The 23358-nt window shown below is 35.7% G+C and overlaps 1 protein-coding gene across 1 annotated transcript; it reads left to right on the plus strand.

Moving 5' to 3' along the window:
* Nucleotides 1–311: 311 nt before the first annotated feature.
* LOC127646450 (rho-related GTP-binding protein RhoA-D-like) lies at nucleotides 312–23245 on the plus strand. Its single transcript, XM_052130116.1, has 5 exons — nucleotides 312–472; nucleotides 11389–11546; nucleotides 13891–14011; nucleotides 15755–15885; nucleotides 18250–23245. Exons 2-5 carry the CDS (start codon nucleotides 11391–11393, stop codon nucleotides 18421–18423), a joined length of 582 nt encoding a protein of 193 aa, XP_051986076.1. The 5' UTR covers nucleotides 312–472; nucleotides 11389–11390; the 3' UTR covers nucleotides 18424–23245.
* Nucleotides 23246–23358: the final 113 nt, after the last annotated feature.

A 23358-nucleotide genomic window follows, 5' to 3' on the forward strand; every position in this document is an offset into this window, starting at 1 on the left:
ATATGCATTATCCTTTGACCATTATACGTCAAATCTGAAACTAACACAACATTAGCTTCAAAATGATTATCCATTCATACATTTGAAATGTAAATGCCCAATAGTGAACATATTCATAGACTTTAACCACTCATTACAGCAGGGTGAACATCAAACCATGCTGAAAAGAACATTAGTTCATGTGGCTGTGGCGTACGACAGTTTCTATCTACAGCTATCAGAATGATGTCATTATTATTGGTGGCTGAGGGAGGGACCGCAGTGATCCTCACCCGCTAAAGCGCCTCCTAACCAGTCAACGTTCAGCAGCACAGCGGTCGAGTGTAATTCCCATTACAGCGGGCGGGTCCTCTGTGAGTCAAGACTCGTCTCTTTATAGCAATAATCCTGGGGCATTTCTCCACATTGTGCCGAAAACTTGGATACACGACCACCGGGACTACAGGGAATCTCAACCTAGCGAGGAAATAAGGTATGCATGTTTTTTTTTTTATATAGCCTACCTTACATGAAATGTAGGGACTTGAGGAATGTTGGTAGAAAACAAGTTTTGCTTTGTAGAGACGGTGTGGAAAAAGTAGGTGGTGGCTGGTGATCCGCTATCCGCAATAGTTTGAAGAACAAGAAAATCGGTCATTTTTCTTAACGTATTATAGTTGATGTTTTTAATCGTTCGTGATCAAATCGGCATTTCTTATATTTAAAGTAAAAAAAAGAAGAAAAAAAAAAGGCAAAACTGCCGGACAAACGGGAGTATCAACATTTAGATTTTCGTAGAACATAAAAATTCAATTGTAAACAAAAAAAAACACACACATCGCAAAGCTTCGCGCGGAATTCGATTATTTTAGATACATTGTAAGGGGCCGTTCACACCTAACGCGTTCTTGTTTTTTGAAAAGACGCTAGACGCAGCTCAAATAATTAAACAATACGGGTGTGTCTCGAGATTTTTAAAGTTAAGGTTCTTTTTAACGTGGTGCGTGTTCTAAAAAAACGCAACAACAAAAAAAGACGCTGATAAAAACAGCGAAATATACCGCATGATTACATTGAAAACAAATTGAATAGCAGCACCGTCGAACGAAAAACGTGTTCGGTGGGAACGTTCCCTTGTAGTTTTCCGTTCTGACTAGGCTAGGCTACTTGGGAACAAAAACACTGCGAATTGCCAAGCTCCGCGCGGGATTCGATTATTCCGTGATACATTGAATCATTTCGAGTCGAGCCCTGTACATAAACAGTTTCCCTTCAGTCACTTCAGGGCGTTTCAGTCGGCAGTGCTTGTGTCGAAAACTTTTCCCCTATACCCAGAAAAGCGACTAACCTGTTGTTCCACCAAAGTCAAGGTGACACGTCGGCCTATCTATATTACTGTCGCGCTTTCAATCTAGCCATCTGAAACGCTGATTCATTGAAGTTAAATGCTTTGAATGGTCAATAAGGCCTGCTCCTTAATCCTAGAGATGTTGTAGGCCAGTTACACTCATACGTTTGCATTCAGGTAAACTAGTGGTCTTGGGAGACATGCCGCCGAAAGCTTCTAAACTAAGTTAGCAGAATGGTAGGAACTGAAAGCCTCATTCGCCATTTACTTTCATTTAATTTTTTATTTTATATTGTCAATACAATGAGGATGAATGTTGACTGAGGCTCTCATTCAGCCTAACATCTTTTTTTGTATCACCAAATAAAGTCATACATGATTGGAACAAATTGGAAAAATCATGCAGTGTAACATACATTTTTAGACGTGCAAATATCCCATGTAGTCTCTCAATTAATTTGAGGTCATAAAAAGTGTGTGTGTGTGTGTGTGTGTGTGTGTGTGTGTGTGTGAGCGTGTATTTATCACTTTGTGGGGACCAAATGTCCCCATAAGGATAGTAAAACCCGAAATTTTTGACCTTGTGGGGACATTTTGTCGGTCCCCATGAGGAAAACAGCTTATAAATCATACTAAATTATGTTTTTTGAAAATGTAAAAATGCAGAAGGTTTTCTGTGAGGTTTAGGTTTAGGGGTAGGGTTAGGTTTAGGGGATAGAATATAAAGTTTGTACAGTATAAAAACCATTATGTCTATGGAAAGTCCCCATAAAACATGGAAACACAACGTGTGTGTGTGTGTGTGTGTGTGTGTGTGTGTGATTATTCAAGAATCAGTAGATTGAGTATGGCAGGGCATACTCCAGGACAAAGCTGTCATTTTTTTTTTTTTTTACATACAGTATGTCAGTTTCTCGCAATCCTTTTCTATTGACTTTTCTACAGGCTAAGTGGTAGTTAAGTGAGAGGCCTATAGTACAATGCCTGGTATAAGTAGAATTAAATGGCTATTAAAGAGGCTTGTCTGCAAATTACAAGGACTGATCTCCACTAAATCCACCTTCTTATCATTGTTTTCCCTGATTATTAAATGCATTTTGCATTGCAAGTAATATGAAGTTGTTGGCGAGACAATTTAATGCTACTAAACTATTGATCGAAGACTAAATGTTTGAGATTAAGATTTAAAATGTATTAAACATGTGCAATGGTTTTTCTTTCATCAAAGGTTTGCTGGTGGAACTTCAGTTGCTTTTGTGTGAAACATTAAACCCTTTTTGGAAAAACATTGCCTTTTATAGTAGTTTGATGATATGAACATATGACCTCCTTGTGTAGTTCCAGTTGCATGTGGTGCTATGGCAAGCCGATTTAACTTTTATTCATTTCCAGGATATGAATTCTTGATATCAACAATTCAATTTTCACTAGTTAAAATTATAGTTATTGATATCAGGAATTCGATATCTACTAGTAACAATGGAAATTTTTTATATCAGATATTACATTTCCACTAGTAACAATGCTAATTCTTGATATCAACAATTACATATGTACTAGTTAAATGCTTATTCTAGATATCAAGAATTGTATTTCAACTAGTAAAAACTATAATTCTTGATATCTGTAATTGTATTTTCACTAGTGAAATGTCACCATAGGCTGCCATTCAAAATCAATTGTTGATATCAAGAATTGATTTCTTACTAGTTATAATTCCGAATACACATATCAGCTTTGTATTTATATCATTTTTGATATCAATAATTACATTGTTACTAGTAAAAATGTGAATTCTTGATATCAAGAATTACATGGTTACTAGTATAAATTTATATTCTAGATATCAACAATTGAATTGCTACTAGTAAAATTTTGTATTTTTGATATCTGAAAATGTATTTATGATATCAACATAATTTCAGATATCTAAAATGGCTTTCTTACTAGTAACAATCACATTCATGATATCAGAAATGAACATTGTCACTAGTGAAAATGGAATTATTGAGATCAAAAATGAACATTGTTACTAGTAGCAATTCAATTGTTGATATCAAGAATAGACATTTCAACTACTGACAATTGAATTCTTGATATCAAAAATAAAGGTTTTTACTAGTACGATTTGTATTTCTGATATGTGAAATTGGAATTTCAACAAGTAAGAAATCAATTCTTGATATCAACAGTTGATTTTGAATGGCAGCCTATGGTGACATTTCACTAGTGAAAATACAATTACAGATATCAAGAATTATAATTTTTACTAGTTGAAATACAATTCTTGATATCTAGAATGAGCATTTAACTAGTAAAAATGTAATTGTTGATATCAAGAATTAGCATTGTTACTAGTGGAAATTTAATTTCTGATATCAAAAACTGCCATTGTTACTAGTAGATATCCAATTCCTGATATCAATAATTATCATTTTAACTAGTGAAAATTGAATTGTTGATATCAAGAATTCATATCCTGGAAATGAATAAAAGTTAAAACGGCTTGCCATAGTGGTGCATTGTTTGGAATCTGACCTCAGAGTAAGATAAACTAGTTGATTTAGATAGTGGGTTTGGCTTTATTGACTCATCTCAGACCCATTTTGAATCAAAGGAACTGCTCCCAGAAACCCATGTACGCTTATTGTCGCAGTAAGCCTTTGACAGATTTTGTCAGCCTGCCAACTGGTGAACTTTGACACACTTTTAAGATATTTTTCCTAGAGCAGAAAATGTATTTTGAGGTCTTTAACCTCTAAGTCACATGCATAATTTGGTTGGTTTTGTGACCATGTGGTGTGTTTGAGTTACAGTACGAGTTACAGTAGTGTTGTCAGTTAAAAATACAATCGATTTATAAATAGCCTACTTACTGTTTAGGCATTTAAAGAAATATACAGCATTTGTGGCATAATGTTTTTTACCACAAAAATACATTTTGATCCGCATTAATCCACACTTTTCTTTCTTTTTTAAAAGCACTTACATTAAGTCTTCTGTTAAAACTCATGTATTTTTCAGCTGTAAAGTTGTTTAAATTGTCATTTTGGCATGATTACAAAGTTCACAGCATTATGTCATAGCAACGAAGTTGTACATTTGTATATAGCTTTACACAGAAATGATTTTATCACACTATATCATGTTAGCACACATATTGTTTACGTCTTGGCTATACTTTTGAAGCACATACGAATTGGCTCCATTCACTCCTGTATCCCAGATTTTTGCTTTTTTCAAAGAAAAAGAGGCACAAGTTGAAGTTAATTTCTGTGGTAATCAACATTATAACATAAATGCTGTTGATTAAACTTAACTTCTATTAAGCCAGGAATATTGCTTAATATAGTTTTTTATTTGTTTCTATAACCTGAATTACCTGATTTTCTCTACTGATGTGCATTTCTTTAGTAATTAATTGATAAGACATTTCTCAAATGACTCAACAGAGCAAAAAATAATTAACATATACACCGATCAGCCACAACATTATAACCACCAACTAACATTGTGTAGGTCCCCCTCGTGCCACCAAAACAGCGCCAACCCGAATCTCAGAATAGCATTCTGAGATGCTATCCTTCTCACCACAATTGTACAGTGCGGTTATCTGAGTTACTGTAGGCTTTGTCAGTTCAAAACAGTCTGGCCATTCTCTGTTGACCTCTCTCACCAACAAGGCATTTCCGTTCACAGAACTGCCACTCACTGGATGTTTTTTGTTTTTGCACCATTCTGAGTAAATTCTACAGACTGCTCACAACTTAAGTTAAAGTTCTAGTTACAGGAAAATGAAAACGTCTTGGTTACTGTCGTAACCTCCATTCTCTGATGGTGGGAACTAGATGTTTTGTCGATGTAGTGACACTAGGGGTCGCTCTTGGGAGCCCCAGACACCTCTGATCATTGAGGAATTCAACAACTTTTTCACAATATGAAAAAGTTTTGCGACAATATCACATAACATTTTAAATAATGACGCTCCTGACCCCTCATATCGTAAAGATTATAGTCAAAAAAAATTGGAATATGATTATTGGTGGTGCAACTGTCTTTATCTGTCTGTCCAATTGAATACTTGAAGAAAGGACATCAAATACATCTCTTGTCTTTTGTAGCACACACACAATGCAGAGGCCAATTGTGGTCCGAATACCAGATATACGTGCTGGACGAAGCCGAACTACATTTGCATTATCTAGGTCTGTTCGTCTGACTTCACAAAAATTGGACAGATAGGATTTCAGTCAGACTGAAACATTGACATTTCAAAAAACTAATTCTGACAGAAATGAAACTTTTAAAGTGTATGTCAATGTAATGAGTGAAGGAGGGACCTGACGACATTTCTCATCAACAACGCGTTTCCGTCTGCAGAACTTCCGCTCACTGGATGTTTTTTGGACACCATTCAGTATAAATCCTAGAGACTATTGTGCATGGAAATCCCAGGAGATCAGCAATTACAGAAATACACCAACAATCATGTCATGGTCAAAATCACTGAGATTACATTTTTTTCCCCATTCTGATGGTTGATCTGAATATTAACTGAAGCTCCTGACCCTGATCGGCATGATTTTATGCATTATACTGCTGCCACACAATTGGCTGATTTAGATAATTGCATGAATATGTAAGTGTACAAGTGTTCTTAATAAAGTGCTCAGTGAGTGTATTTCACAAATCTATGGACTAAAACATGTTGTTTGTCTTTAAGACTAGTTTCGTTTGCTTCAAAATAATCTCGCTTTGCTAATATAATTGCTGAACAGTATCTGATAGATCAGATTAGGCCAACAAACTTGACTGATTTGTTCAACTATTGTATCAGTTTAGTTGCAATTGAAAACAGACTTAGTTGGAAGTAAAACCCTGCCTTTCCTGTGGGTGGATAGACCTTTGTGTGAGAATCAAACATAGGCTGAGATGAGGAGAGGGTTGTTCTAAAAATAAAGTTATTTCTGCTCCAAGCTCAATCTGATGGAGGCCTTTTGATAAGTGGTCTTGGTGCAGGAGGCCAGAAAGCGGAGAATGTGTGTGTGTGTGTGTGTGTGTGTGTGTGTGTGTGTGTGTGTGTGTGTGTGTGTGTGTGTGTGTGTGTGTGTGTGTGTTGTCAGATTTCTAAGCAAGAATGGATGAGCAGGGGGCATTTGGAAGCATATGCACAGCTGTGCGTTCCCATTGGCACTTATTCATCGTGGATACAGGACAAATTTCTCACCACCCACATACAGATCCAGGCAAATACTTCACCTCTCTTCTCCCATAGAATTATCTCACTGCCAGTGGCTCCTATAAATGGTTTTGATGTGGAAATTGATGTACAGATCGAGGTGATAATACACGTTCTTTGGGGACGTCAATAGGATTATGATAAATTCACCTTTTAGCTTTCCCACCTCTATGAGGGTAATTTCTACTATGCTGTATTACTGTCTTATTATACTGGAATAATCATTAACCATTTTTAAAGATGACATTTTTTCATTGTTTATCATAATCAATAGTATCACAGTATCACAATTAATTGAAGATGTGGGGACATTTTTTTCATAATTTCACTACTTCGGCTTTAGCAGATGTTGCTGTTTTTGTCAACATTTAACATGGAAAAACTGGCAGTTTATTAAAAGAATATTCCAGTTTCAATACAAGTTATGCTCTAGACAGCATCTGTGGCATATTGTTAATTATCACAAAAAATAGTAGATAAACGTTAAAATACAAACTGTTTCAAAAGTATAGCCAAAAGACGTAAACAATATGTGTTAAAATTATTTTGGTGTGATGAAACCAGAGATCTTTGCATTATGGCATTTACCAGATTACAGGATGTTGTGGCTATAGGGCTGTTATGATTATGAAATTTGGCTAAAAATTAATTGTCAAACAAATAATTGTGATTATCATGATTAATTGTGTGTTTTAGGGCTATGACGATTAATTGTCTCTTTTAGGTCTTTCACGATTAATTGTCATATAAATGGTCATATCTTAAGGTGCAAGAATGCTTCATACAAGTATTTTTTTTTACAGATTTAACTTCAAATATTAAAATAGGGATATATGATTTCCTTTTAGGACTTTAAAACTATATGAATGACATAAAAAAATATGTTTTAAATATCTAAATATTTTTTTATATACTTAAAACATGTCAATTTTTCATTTACATTGTTGTTTTTGGAACTCATTAAAAATATATATTATTTTATATTATATCATGCAATAGTAAAATATTTCTGTCCTAATTTCTTCACTTTCAAACATTATTTTATTTACTCTTTGATTATTAGCCTTTTTCTCATGATTAGCAAAACTTTTGAGGTTTTAGTTTCATAATTGTATCACTCCACAGAAATGGAGAAAGCATGTGTCTTCTCCTCTGTGGCACTGCATTTCATAAACACTGCGTAGGCCTATATGAACCCGTTACAACCAGGAACATTTGCCATTACATAATCATTTGAAGTGAAGCCGGAGCAGTTTGCATTCACTATCAATGTTTATATTTGTTAGTTTATATTTTCGCGCGAGTTTGGCGTGAGCCTCTGCTAACGGCACGCGCATCAAAGCCTTTGAGAGGCGCGTCACATGCTTTTCCGGAAATAATACACAAACGCGCTGTTGATGGCATTTACTGTATATATTAGCTTAAAATTCCCTTATTTGGGCATTACCATTTTTATAGAATTTGAAATGCACAATAATCAGGGTTATCACAGAGATGGTTTGCTAGCAATTTTGTAGATGAAAACATTTACCAGCCATTTAGTTTTCTTACCGGCATTTTTTTATTATTATTTATTGCAAGTGGATTTTACAGATATCCAGAGAAAAATAAACAATACTGTAAGTAAGTTTAAAAGTGAACTGCTGTTTTAAAGAATTGTATTGTTTTATTATTTATGAAGAATAATTTTCAGATTATTCACATATTACAAAAAAACTAAATTTGTATTTTAAACTACATGTTGTCATATGAATGACCAGTAAGTAACAATCGTGAGATTCATGAGCCTTAAATACACATAACACAGTAACAGTTCTTGATTTGTTTGGAGTGATATTGGTATTGTATGCTTAAATATTATACAATTAATATTGATTTAATTATTATTAGTAATAGTAGTATTATTACAGTGAATTTTATTTAACTATACAATAGTGATATATTTCTTTGGTACTTTTTTCCATTTAAATCGAGCTTTTATTTTAAAGCCCTTTCCGTTTTTGTGTTTTAATGGAAGTTTTCACCTCCCGATAAGCCTGTGTCATGATAAATTGAGTCCACCCAGTAAATCGAGTCCCCATATGACATCACAGTGATTCCATTGGCTCAAAGAGCTAGTAATGAGTACTCTTTTAGTGCCTGATTAAAAATCTTATAAAGTCCTGAAAAGTTTCTCATGATCTTTAAAACCTGAAGGCATATGATTAAATGTTTGAAATTAGATTTATGGACAAAAATTATAATTCTGCCAACATATTAATGTATTTAATTACAAAACTAAAATTTAAAAAAAAAAGTTTTTGAAATGGATGACTTGGACCGAATAATTAAGAAAAGCAGCCACTAAGTGCCCAACATGTAGATGGGAACTCCTTCAGTATGGTTTAAAAAGCATCCCAGGGTGATACCTCAAGAAGTTGGTTGAGAAAATGCCAAGATTACATTTCTGCAAAATCTAGGCAATGGGTGACCTCTTTTAAGATGCTAAAATCTAAAGTTTTTTAGTCACAACATAATTCCCATATTCCCATGAATATTTTGGACCGTGGTATGATTGCTGGTGCCAGATGGGCTGGTATGAGTTGATCTCCTGGGATTTTCACGTACAACAGTCTCTAGAATTTACGAAGTATGGTGCCAAAAACATCCAGTGAGCGGCAGTTCAGAATGCTATTCTGAGATTTTTGGTGCTGTTTAGGCGGCACAAGGGGGACCTACACAATATTAGGCAGATGGTTTTAATGGTGTGGCTGATTGGTGTAGATTGTGAAATTGAAGATGTCATTGTTTGTGTTTTTCAGTTAGCCTTGATTTCAATGATATGCTATCACAATAAAATTATTTTTTGGACAATGTTGTTTCTCGGGCATTATAAAAGACTCAACGCAAAAATGATTATTAAACTGCAATTGGTTGCTATTTAATTAAATTGATTGTAGTCTTATGAAGTGAATTAGCGCTGTGCTCACGTTATCTGCTACAAACAGAGTGTGCAAATGTGACCAAGGACCTTGTTTTCAGCACAACACTAGAACCACACATACAAGTACATGAGTGTGGTATCCCTACTGCTAACTGAGACTTTCGGTGAGTAGCAGGACTAGCTAATGAGACCCGTTCCATGTAAAGTCCTGCACCTTACTGACTGAAGACCTAAAGAACCCCTTTGATGACAAAACTGGAACATGTTACATTATTTTACAAGCTGACACAAAGCGACCGCCAAAGAGCTGTATGACACCGTGAAATTCAACAGCCAAATAGAAAATGTACCCACATTTGCCGCTTGGCAGTGTTCATTACGGACCCTGAACATGTGACACGTTTGTGGATTATGGCTATACTTTTGAAACTGTGTGTATTTGAATGTTTATGGACTGGCCCCATTCACTTACTGTAAAATTCCTTTTTGAATAAATGAGGGATAAGTCAAAAATATTATTTGTGGTAATCAACATTATGCCATCTTAACTTGTAATAAACCTGAAACATTTCTGTAAAAAAATATTCCAGGCACATTCATATAGGGTTTCATAAGCAAAGGCCAAAAACATGGCCAAAACAAAGTTCATTTAAGGTGCGTAATTTCTTGATGCAATTTGCATGTTCAAACTAATTCATTTGTAATAGTTGTTGCAAGTATGATGACAAATGTGTTTGGGTTCAGAATGCATTGCGTTGTTGTTATAGCCCATGATGATTTTGTCCGCAAGGGAAGTTTGATATCGGTTTCATGTTAGACAGATGTTTATATCATGTGTGCATACACATGTTTTTACAGGCTGGTCTTAATTCAGGGGTTTGCATTTGCCTTGTGGTCTGTTGTTCTTTTATGGTGGATAACATATGGCTGAATAAGACGATAATATTGGTCCAATACAGTTTGAGTTCATTTTATGTCCTATTCGCTGAGAGAAAAAAAATGTAATCCAACTTATTAAAGCCAAATTAGAAATGAAGGAGCAAATTAGGTGTGCACTTAACACACAATCCATCATTTTAAAGAGGGCACTACAGGAATTAGTTTTATGTGAGAGAATAAATTGGAAGACGTACCATAGAAATAAATGAAAAGTGGTTGTTAAAAGGCTGCTGTTATAGCACCACTAATGGCCTGCCAGCTGAAGTAATTATGGATTTAGACTTTAACCAAAACAGCAGTAATTATTGAGCATAACACACATATGCTTAAGAAGTGTTTGGACTACTCGAGTTTCAGTGTTATATTGATTTTCTTTTTTCTTTCAATTAGCATTCATATCTGTATTGTTACATTTAGCATTAAAGCATGTGATTAGCTGAAGCACAAATAGCCAAATGAAATGTCACCTCAAATTGCCAACTCCCATTGTAAATAAATGACTTCCTGATGATTTATTGCTGCAAATTGCAATCAGTAAACACACTTTTAAACAGATAGTTCTAATGAAAAACCGGAGGAGATTTCAGCACTTCGGTGGAAAAGATTAACAGTGAATAATGATATAAATTTCTTACTGTTCCCTATACAAAGCTATAGTATGTCTTCAGAAGACTTGGAATAAAGCACACAAAACAGAATATACTATTTCTATGGTGTTTTATTGTCCTTTTTGACACTTTATAGCCATTCACTATGAACTGTTATTGTATTGAGAGGACCATGTAAAGATATTTTTTTAAATTTCTCCTTTTGGGTTACACACACAAAACAACGTACGGGTTTGTAACAATATGAGAGTAAGGAAATAATGACTGAATGTACATTTTTGGGTGAACAACCCTTTAAAAGGGATAATCATTAGATGAAGCATCTGCTGAGATATTTATTTTTGTTTTCCAGGTATGGCAGCCATAAGGAAAAAGCTGGTGATCGTGGGCGATGGAGCCTGCGGAAAGACCTGTCTACTTATAGTGTTCAGTAAAGACCAATTTCCAGAAGTCTATGTGCCCACTGTGTTTGAGAACTACATTGCAGACATTGAAGTAGATGGCAAACAGGTTGGTATTTCTACAGAAACCTTATGCAAATATTTGTTCAAACGATAGTTTAGTCACACCAGTAGATGAACAATAATAGTCATTGTTTTTGATTTGGTCATTTTAAAGGGGTTATTTCAATGTGTCTAAAAGATAGATAGCCCAGAGGGCTGATGTTTTGCAGCACTGACCACTACAAAATCTAAAGGGTACTTGGCAAAGCAGGAAATGGCTGTTCTTTCTGGTTTCCGGACTGGACTCAAGATATCCCCTCCTCCCTCTGTTTGACTGGCTAACCCCCATAGCATGATTAAACGGACCACTTCATTTCCTGTGATGGAAGGGGGGGTTGGGAAAGGAGGGCTCAGTTTATGTCTCCAACACAGGAAATGCTGGAGTTAAGGAACAAAAGAGGAAGGCTTACCAGCTTGTGCTCTCAGTGGTGTTATTCTGCTTATAGCTGTACATATTCTTACTTTGAATGTTTGGGCAAAATATATAGAAGCTTCTCAGTGGAGTTTGAGCATAAATCTTTCCGCCCTTTGAGAACATTCTGTTCTTTTTTCACACTGTGGATAGAAGTTGATTTTAATGGAAGCATGAAATCAGAATTGTAAAATATTGAATTGAAATTCATGTAAATATTTGAACCTTTTAAAAAAATTTAATTCAATATAAAAAAATATTTGTATTCAATTATAAAAGCACAAAATAGAAGCATTTTCTCTTGTGGACTAGTAAGCTTTTGCAGCCCACTTTATGTCAGAAGTAAAATGGGTTGCAAATGCCGTTTTCATGTTGACTATGAAATCACTTTCTTGTTCATTCTACTTGTACAATGAGAGGTGTCTTCTACTTTCTCAAGTGCCCAAACACTGAGATGTGGGAAGAATGGAGAAATAACATATCATTCAGGTCTTGTTGATGAGATATCTTTTATGGTTTGCTCATGAGCATATGAGCTTCCTTATTCCACACCAATCAGATTATTGTATTTCAGAGTTTCAGATCTTGCTTTGGAGTGCACACTGAAGGAAAACGTATTTCCTCTCTCATATTTTTCACTGTGGCAACAGCACTAAATGATTTTAGGACAGACTGTAGTGTAATGATGGGGACCAGCCTCAGAGTATGACTCTGCTGCATTGCTAAGCTTTAGTCCACAGGAGAGCAGAAGGAATGTGCTTTGATTCTCTCTAATCACCAGTTTACCTAATTCAATTTATTAGGCTTTTGATTGGATAAACCAAGCCTTGCTTTTGACCAGTAGAGATTAGAGAGGGGAAGAAAGACATATGCAAAGGATTGAAATTATAAAGTTAATTTGCCTTTAGAATTGGAATTTATGATATATTGGTAACAGGTGAGATATATATATATATATATATATATATATATATATATATATTATATATAATGTATATGTGTGTATTACTCGACAAAGTTCTGATTAGACTGATATTGGAGGTAGATCCAGGCTTATATGTTCAAATTCTAGCAATATAGTCTGTCAATACCAGATCAAAAGGGTTAAATGGTATCCATATTTTATATTGTTTACCTTTTATAATACATCATTATTATGCAATTGTAGATTGGATCATCTAAATCAGAGCTTCATTGTGAAACTACCTGTTTAAAAAAAACAGGCAATTTTTTAGAAATTTAGAATATTGGCCATTATATTGGTTATCAGCCATATCTGCCCCCGCCCCCATAGTAGAAGATAAAGATTTATTGGATAAATATGATCAATCTGTTCCTTTAGAAGATGCAATGAGAATGAACAGGTCAAAATACATTGGCTTGGGTGTTGGAAGGAGCTACACATGTACTCGCATGTTTCCAATTAGCCGTTCTTAAGCCACAACTGTGCAGATTAGGAAAGTGTAATGCTCTTTTTTTTTTTTTTTTTTTTTTTTTGCCTTCGTTCTTGTGTAGTAGTGTGTTCCACAGTCCTAAGAGGACACCCACTGAAACTAGCCTAGTCATACACATACAGTAAGGTTTGTAAATTAATACATTTTAAGGTCAGTTGCACTGAATTGAATTGAGATTAAAAACTCAATGATTAATTTGCATCATCACTCAAAAATTTTAATAAAAGTTGCTGTGTGATATTTTACATCTATTAAAATGATATAAAAAATATGCAAGTAATTCTTTTACATTGGTTGAAATCATGGTGTTTTCGAAGGGAAAAAAAATCACAATTTAGTCATTTTGGGCAAATTAATAATATCATTATAAAAAATACCGTATTGTATCATATGTTTTGGTAAGTAGGGCATGCTCTTTCAATCATGGAAGGATTTGATTAGTCTTTGCTGAGGTTTGACTCATTCTGTGCAATTTTCACTAACAGGTGGAGCTGGCATTGTGGGACACAGCAGGACAGGAGGACTACGACCGTCTGAGACCCCTGTCGTACCCAGATACAGACGTCATCCTCATGTGCTTCTCCATAGACAGTCCAGACAGTTTAGGTAATCACATTTGACAAATACACCAGAATGGTTGGCCTAATGTTCTCCTATTTCTTTGACTTTTAATGAATCGAATCTGCATCAAGGCCAACAAGAATCTTTCTTGGTGGAAAATAACTTTTGAGTCATAACTGCTTACAGGAAGTTCCTGTGTTTTGTCTAAGAACTGAGGTGCATCATAAGTCCTTGTTTCCATAACATCACTGCAGTTTATCTCCTCCAGCTTCCAAAAGGAACATCCTGGTTCTTTCTCCTTAAAATTTGTGTCAGGAAGAGACCACATTAGTGTCTCCCTAGCACTTACATAAAAGTTAACCGGAGACTGTTCCAAGATGGTTCTTCAGACCTCACGATTCAGCAGAGTTCAGCAAATTAATGTTGTGTAAAAATATGAGCAGTCATGCAATGTAATCAGCAACACATTCCCTCGAGAGTTTTTGAAATGATAGTATTTATGGAACCACCACTACTTTCCCAAGCCCCTAAACACATACTTCAGTTATTTTGTGCATGAATTACTCTTAAATAATAGGATTTGGGTTTGAGTTGTTGGGACAAATCCCTTATTTCTCTCTTACAGCCTTCACATTACAAAACATAGTTCTATAACCTAAGAGTGCAGGCCATAAATGAGCATTATTTAACCATTTTACAGTTCCCACCACTATGTAATATCCTCCACATCTCAAAATCTTTATTGTATTTAATAGAATTCCAAGATGTAAATGACATTTTTAAAATTCATAGGAAAATTGTATGTATACTTAATAAACATAATTAAAGGTGGAGCTTGTAAGATTCAGAAACCATTGTTATTAATGACACCTGTGGCCATTAAATGAACTGCACCTGTTGCTCACGCTCATGCACACACTCCATAGGGACATGAGCGAGTGGGCGAGCATCGGCCAAAACATTGATGTAATGTACAAATAGACTGAACTTGATTCACCGGCATCATGCTGACAGATGAGGTAGCATAATTTAAATGACACAGTTATGATTGTTTTACTACAAACTTTGAGACTAAACTAAAACATCAGCTAACATAGCATATTAATACACACATACAGCTACACACTACTGAACTATACCAGACAGTTTACTGTTGCACTGCACAGTTATGTTGCACTATTGTATGTTTTGTGTCATATGTTCAAGAAACCAACGCATTGGCTTACATTTATCCTGTATACCTGACTTTTAGTATAAAGAGAAGATCGTTGAAATTATTTGAAAGTTACAAAGCAAGATAGCTTGCAATTCGTCTGCGTTTGCAGGCAAGATCAAGTTAGCTAAAATTACACAGATCAATCCTTATGGCATTGGCAAAATAGAATATTACATGGAAATTGTTACATATTGCACCTTTTAAATATATATATTTTTTGTGCATAATTTTGCAAATGTATTTGATTGGAAATGATGCAGATATTAATGCTGAATATTCTCAAATATTCTGATATTTACCTAGTTTTTATGGCTTTTATATTATTCTAAAATGTAGCTGTATGGAGAAAGAGTAGGTGTGTCCAAACTGACTGGTAGTGTGCATACACATGTACTGTTTATATATTTAACATTATTTAAATACAAAATAAAGAGTGCTGTAATGTATAACAGTTTTTATCTTTTTATAGTCTACAGCACACTTTTGGTTTTAGATAAGCCTTGATTTAGATTACAATCTGTTTAGAAAGTTTGACATATATCAATTTTGAGTGTGTTTGTGTGATCTCACAGAGAATATCCCAGAGAAATGGACACCTGAGGTGAAGCACTTCTGCCCGAACGTTCCCATAATCCTTGTTGGGAATAAGAAAGATCTGAGGAATGATGAGCACACACGGAGAGAGCTGAACAAGATGAAGCAGGTGGGCCAGCTTCGTCACCACGGGGAGTCCCGTTAAAAAATGCTTGGTAGCTGCCGTTACTGTCTCTCTAGAAGGCCTTATCATTATCATTTATCAAACACACCAGTCCAACCACAATTACAGATGACTAATGCTATCCTTGCCTCGCCCCCCAAATGATGCATCAGCAATAGTGTGGATCTTTTGACACTGGGCAGAAAAAATGGGTTCAATTAGTCGGCACCAGTCGGAAAGCTCAGCAGATTTTCGCAAACTTTGAACACCCATGTAAATGGAACAATGGAAAGGAGGATGCGAGAGCCGGCTTGACGATATAAATTATATTTTAATGTAAAACTGAAACCAAAAGACCCAAACACGCACATAGGATGGACAGCTGCCTGTGAACATTCTCTCTCTCTGTCGCTCCACCGTCCGCAGTCGGCCTTTATCCCTCTCGGGGGGCTTGATTAGCCTGATAAGGTACTGGGTGTGTAAAATCATGACCCGGCCACGCCCTCCGCCCTGTCACATTCCTCCCTCGTTCTCTCAGGCCAGGGAGCCCCCGGCATGACATACAGCCCCCCTTTCCCCAGGGGAAGGCGTGCCTTATGCCCCGTCTGCCGGCAGGTCATCCCTGCGTTCCTTCTGGGAGGGGACAGGGGGAGGTAAATAATAATGAAAAATAGGGGGGTACTCCCTGTAACAGTGCAGTACCCCCCAACAAAAAACACTGTAAAATTTAAAAGAGAGGGAAAAGGCCAACATGGAGCGGCAGTGGGAGAGAGAGAGGAGAGAGTTAAAGAAAGAAAAAACACTTACTCGCCAGTTCTCTGATACACTGTAGCTTGGTCCTCGGCCACTCCGTTCCCTGGAAGATGGCCGTGGCTGCTCCGTTGGGGTGGAGGGTAGTGGCGAGAACTCCACTACGCCGTATCCCTCCTCCTTCCCGGGTCTTCGGCACCAGTGTAAAGGGAACAATGGAACTGGCTTGACAATATAAATAATATATTAATGTAAAACTGAAACCAAAATACACAAACACACATAGGGCGGACAGCTGCCCGTAAACATTCTCTCTCTGTCGCACCACCATCCACAGTCGGCCTTTATCCCTCTCGGATGCTTGATTAGCCTTATAAGGAACCGGGTGTGTAAAATCACGACCCGGCCCAGCCCTCCGCCCTGTCACAACCCATTACTCGCAAATATTTTGATTGTTCTTTAAGCTACCAATAGCAATACTGTCAGCTTCATCTAACATATGTATCCTTTGAGTCAACTTAAAATCAAATTTGACCCCATTTTCTTTCTTAAGGTCAAGTTCATGATCTTTGTGCAAGACTTGAAACATTATTTTCTTTCTTCAAAATATGAATTCTCAGAAATGCCTTTTATTTTTCTGCATATTAAAAATAGCCAAATAGCTATTTAGACATTGCTTTAGGCTACTGAATAAGATAAAACAGCTACTCTAAAATCTTGCAAATATTTAATGCATTAATTTAAGTATAATAACAATAGATTTGTTAAAGAAACCGTACCATTGGATTGGTATGTGATCTTGACCTCCATTCTGGAATGGAATGCCCATTTTTCATTATTCAAACAATTCACACTGGATAAAATCAAGTCCTGCCCAAAATTCTTATATTAGTGTTGTCAGTCTATTAAAATTGTAATCAAATGAATTACTTGATATGCCGATTAATCAAATTAATTGCAAATACCAATATTCGCTGAGAAAGGCCCCTAAATAAAAATGATAATTTAAATAATTATAAATACAAATATATATATATACTGTATTTATACTGTATATACATATACAGAGTGTGTATGTATGTATGTATGTATTAATGCTGACAGTCGATTACATTTTCATTTCCAATTAATCGCATACTTTTTCAGAGTTAATTACGATTAATCAAAAAATGTTTACCCTCTGATATTTAACTCTATATATACTTCTTTCAAAATGCATTTATTTCTCTTTTAGGAAAGAAAACACAGCAATGATACAATGTAATGCTTTATTAAAATTTTCAAACCAAAGCCTTCCATAGTATAAAGATAGAAATGCTCTAAAATATCACCAATTCAAGTAACATCAAATGCTTCCAAAAGTCTCAGTGGAAGTTTGACTAATTGAAAGAACTGTCTCCACATAGGTTGTATTTTCATTGTAATGGGCATTAAATCTCTTATACTCAAATCCTCCAAAATGTTAATTAGCCGGCAGACTGTTGCCATTCACTTTGCTACAGCAATCATGAAGCTTGACTTCATTTCATTCCTCAGAATTCCCCACAGTTTTTCCAAGTAAAAATTAAGTTGGTTCTGCATTATATTGAGTGTGAATTTTATGTGGTATTTTGCTTTCAGGAGCCAGTTAAACCAGAGGAGGGCAGGGACATGGCAAATCGTATTAGCGCATTTGGCTACCTGGAGTGCTCTGCCAAGACTAAGGATGGTGTGAGGGAGGTATTCGAAATGGCCACTAGAGCGGCGCTGCAAGTCCGCAAGAAAAAGAAGAGGGGCGGCTGCCTGCTGTTGTGAGAAATTTCCGGTCCTTTTTTTTTGGGTTTTGAATGACCCGGAATGTTCTGTTACAACTTCCAACTGACCAGGAAATGCCATACTCTACAAGATTTTTGACCAAACAGCATAAATACACTGTACTGTATGTCACATTTCATGCAAACCAGGTAACCGGTGCGAATTTAAAAGAAAGTTAATAAAATATGCATTAAAAGAATGGGGGCTGGGCAACAAAACAGGTTACATCAATAAATGACACACCTTGATTTGGTTTTCCTCTATGGCACAAGGTTTTTCTGCATAAAAATAGTTTAATTTCCAGCTTGTCCTGTAAGGATGAAGTAAACAATAACCCTATTGTATTTTTGCACATTTATCATTCAGCCATTATAACCTTGATGGAAATGTTTTGCTTTGGAACTATTGCAGATTATGTTTATCTAAATGAATAGAAAAGAATAGAAAAAGAGCACAAAATTTGGTGATGGAATCAGTGCCTTTGTGAACGTTCCCTCCAGAAATTGAATGTACATTGCAAAGTGCTAGTTTAAATTTTTGGTGGACTGTACATGCTTTTTGAGTAGTGAATAACTTAAAGCTAATTAAATATATTCAAAAAATTCAAAATCTCTATAAATAATGAATGTATTTATAGCTTAGGAGCCTTTCCTAAGAATCAGAAATTATAGTACATAAATATAATGAGAAGGCCCAATCACAAAGCCAACTGCCAGATGGGAGTGTGACATTTTTTATTTGTATTATCCTATCCATCCTCCACACAGGCATAAACACGCATATGCACATATTGACTGTGCTCTGTAGATACTAAACTGGTTGAACCTGCTACGGGTATCCTCTGAGAGAGCTGTCACCTAATCTGACTGCATTGTCCTGACATTAGCTGTCTTAAAGGACACAAGCTCAAGTCTTGTTAATGGAAAACACTTTATTTTTATTTTTTATTTTTTTTATGAGATCACCTTTGAATGTTTCTAGTCCTGAGAAATCTCAAATAAATACACAAACTGGTGATTGTTAGCAAACGTATATTTGTTTGAATGAATAGTTCACCCAAAAATTCTGTCTTATTTACCCATTACCCCTGTGCTGTAATTCTTTTTTTATAATTATTATTATTTTTGCAGAAAACACAAAGAATTTTTTAAGAATCTTATGGTAGATTTTCATACAGATCATCGCAAACAGCTCTAAAAACAATGTAAAAGTAGTCAATACTTTTGTGCACTGTTTTCTGAGTGTTCTCAAGCCGTATGCTAGGTTGAAATAAAAATGTTATATCCACATATTCAAACTGGTGCAACGCTTTCAGTTATGACGGAAGCAGGAACAAATAGCCTTTCCGCAATAACGACAACCTTGCACAACATGTCGATGTGGAGTTTTTGAATCCGAATGCAAATAATATTTCAGAGCTTCGGTCGAAGAGGGTCGCACACTGGTCGCGTCTGCCGAACGACATGGCTCGTTCTAAAATTCGAAACGAATGTTTTCTATGAATGTACTCACACCACCGCCGCTGCTTGGCGTCTCTCGGCGGCACCAACCAACAACTATGGAAGCTGCTCAAATTTCTGCCACGTCACAGAGCGCAACTCGCATATTTTCCATTAAATTCGACCCAAATCATTATCATCGGACATATATTATTATTACCTGTGCCGTGTCCTAGCTGCGCCGTGGCATGGGTCTTCTCGTCCGGTGTGCGACCGCCTTTTAGATTATCAGTGAATAATGACTTAAATGTCTATATGGTCCTTACACAAAGCTATCAAAGCAAACAAATTCTTCAAAAAAAAATATTTTTCTGTTCCACCAAAAAATAAATAAATAATGGAATACAAGTTTGAAAGGTTGAGTTCATAATTCATATTTCTTTAACCCTTAAATGGGAGTTTTGCCAAACATTATTACATACCTCAGATTTTTAGTGACCCGGCATTCATATCCATCACAAATTGATCTACAACATCCCCAGATAGTGTAGCATGTTTAAGACAAATTAGATAATGACAGAATAGAATATATTATGTTATATTTTGGCTTTTTATTTTGTATATGTCAAGGAGAAGATGCAACAAATGATAGAATGGTATTCATCACTTCCACGCTGAAATTTTTTTGCAACTCAACTGACCTTAAAAAGCATATTGAGCTAAGCTACGCATAAGTTACATATACGTATTTCCTTACTGAGTCTAAACAGACGTATCAAAACGTTCATGTGCTGTACTTACTATATTTTATAGTTATATGTTGCTTATTCGTCAAATAGCAATGTCAAATGTAAATCAAGTCAATCTTAAAACAGCAGCGCCACCTTGAGTAACAAATAATATGTACAATATGTATTTGTACACTCATTAGGGATACTAATAATTCACCACCATTGTGCAGAAAGTCGACACAATGTATTATTTGTAAGACAAATTCCCTGCCATGTTCCTCATTTTAAGTCGCTTTAGATAAAATGTAGTAATAATTTGTAAGAATATGCCACTCATTTTTCTTGTTATACACAAAGAAATAGATATCCTGTGGAAGTAAACTTGGATATGATATGAATCATAAAAAAAATTCTAAAATTAAAAAACTATTATTCAGATATTAGACGATTCATAAGAGAAAGGCTGAGGAATACTAAAGAAAAAATGGATGAGGTAAAGGAGGTGGAATGAGGTCCTGGGTCACTAAAGACCTGAGGAATGCATTTAAGGGTTAATGAGGTTTGTTTGGGTAGTATGAAGAGGCCTTGAGTGCCTTGAATGTTCCCACAGAAATGTGTGCCTTTAGTCATCAGTCTTTTAATGCAAATGGGTTGAGGAGCAAGTATTGGGTAATGCTGAGCTAAGCCAGATGAATGTTTATGTGCACCAATGCGTTTTATCACATGATCAGTGTTATAACATTGCAATCATGTGGTCGGGCCATAGCACACTCAACTCTGGTAGTAAAACCATAGCTAAGCTGTGCAGTGTCCGCAAGAAAAACATTGTCTAGAAGATCTGTAGCTTTCAATTGTTGTTTTTATGTTCCATAAACATCATTTCCTCTGCTGTCCCATGCTGGTGCCATGAGATATTTGACCTGAGCTGAGTTAGTAATGCCACACAAATCTGCCCTGTGTTGACTGTTTCAGAGTGTTGAACTTGTAGATCTCTACTGTAGAATAAGATGCTTTCAGAAAATTTTCAGGTCATACTTCATTCCAAGATCAAAAGAAAACATAATATTTTGCTAAAAGATCAAATTAAGCCTTTCTTATTACCATTTAAAAAAAAAAAATAATAATAATTCTTTGCATTTTTTTTTTGCAGTTTTTAAACACTTTATGGGAGAGGGGGGTTTGCTTAACTGTCATGAAAATATCACAATGAAAAGGAAAAATAAATCTTAATGGTCCTTAACATATTTTTTTTTAGGCAAAATACAATTTCCATTTTATTTAATTTTTTTCATTTTGGGATGAAATATGACCTGTACATTTTTTCATTAGATGAAATTGATATTCTTAGGGATCGTTAAGACTGAACACGTCCTTGCATTGCAAAAAGCTAGATACAGCACAATTTCTGGATGTAGTTGTCTCGAGATTTTTAAAAGTTTAATGGGCCATTCAGAGCAAACATATTTGTGCGCTAAAAAAAAGCAAGACCCCACAAAAAAAAAATTATAAATAAATAACTGAAGGTGCCTCAACATGCATTTTTAAAAATGTAAGGGCCATTCAGAGTGAACATTCTTGTGCTAAAAAAAAAGCAAAACACAGCACAACAAACATCTGAATGCTTGTTTCAGCACATTTTGTAAGGGTTAAGGGCATGATGATACAATTCGACCTTTTGCTTCATTTGTGCTTGGTGAGGATAATTTGGGGGAGGGGGGTCAAAGCCTACCCCAGCACCCCCCTTATTCCAGCCCTGAACAAAGGGTGTCTTAAGAAGCATATTTACAAGATAACATTCTTTTAAACTTGACAAGCCATCACTGAAAAAAACTGTTGGATGCGGCGCAAAAGTCAAAGATGTCAATCTAATGCATATTTACAAACAATTACAAAATGGCGCAAACAGATGCATCAGCACGTTCGGTGTGAACGGGTTGTTTCATGTCTAGATCTGGCAAGTAGCACATAAACTTACCATCTAGGCAGGGACGGATTATGACTTGCAAAGGCCCAGGGCCAATTTTCTCCAAGGGCCCCCTCTAAATGTCGTTTTCATGACGAAAAGGAGGGGGTGTCAAGGGCCCCTGGTTCCATTGGCCCGGTCTGTAATCCATCCCTGCATCTAGGATGGTTGTTTACGAACACTAGGGACACAGTGCCGTGGAATATTACGTTATTAAACAGGGCATTATTAAAACCCAAACTGAAATGCACTGACTGTACAATACAATGTACGAGCAACATCACAAAAGACACAAGTACAAACTACACCACACTACTCGCAAATAAGAGGAACAAGTTCTGTATTTTTTTTTTATGTATTGATTTGTGGAATCATTGATGAAAACCTTGTTGTTCAAAAACTTTGTTATTCAAAAATGTAGATGTGACTACAGAACTGGGTCCAGTGGCATCTGCATGAGCAAATTCCTGGTTACTACAGCAACCGGTCTTGGCATACTGAGTTCCTTATCAGGCTCTAAAATCAATCTTCGGCTGTGTTCATATGGTTGCTTCCTTTTTTCTGGAAGTTTTATTCATCCAGATTTTTATGAGCGCTCATAGTAACAATGCTTTGTAAACAGGACTAGTAATGTAGTAAATGTTTGAATGATGTAAAACCGATTTATGTTAATAAAATATTTTTTCGAAACAAAATAATTATGCATTTTGGTGGGGTTTTTTTGTCAAATGTAAATGTTTGCGTTCATCTTGTTTTATTGCCCCCTCCCTTTTTTTTTATACAGTCATACATTTTTCTCTTC

This window comes from Xyrauchen texanus, chromosome 7 (genome assembly GCF_025860055.1).
Source record: "Xyrauchen texanus isolate HMW12.3.18 chromosome 7, RBS_HiC_50CHRs, whole genome shotgun sequence".
Taxonomy (NCBI): Eukaryota; Metazoa; Chordata; class Actinopteri; order Cypriniformes; family Catostomidae; genus Xyrauchen; species Xyrauchen texanus.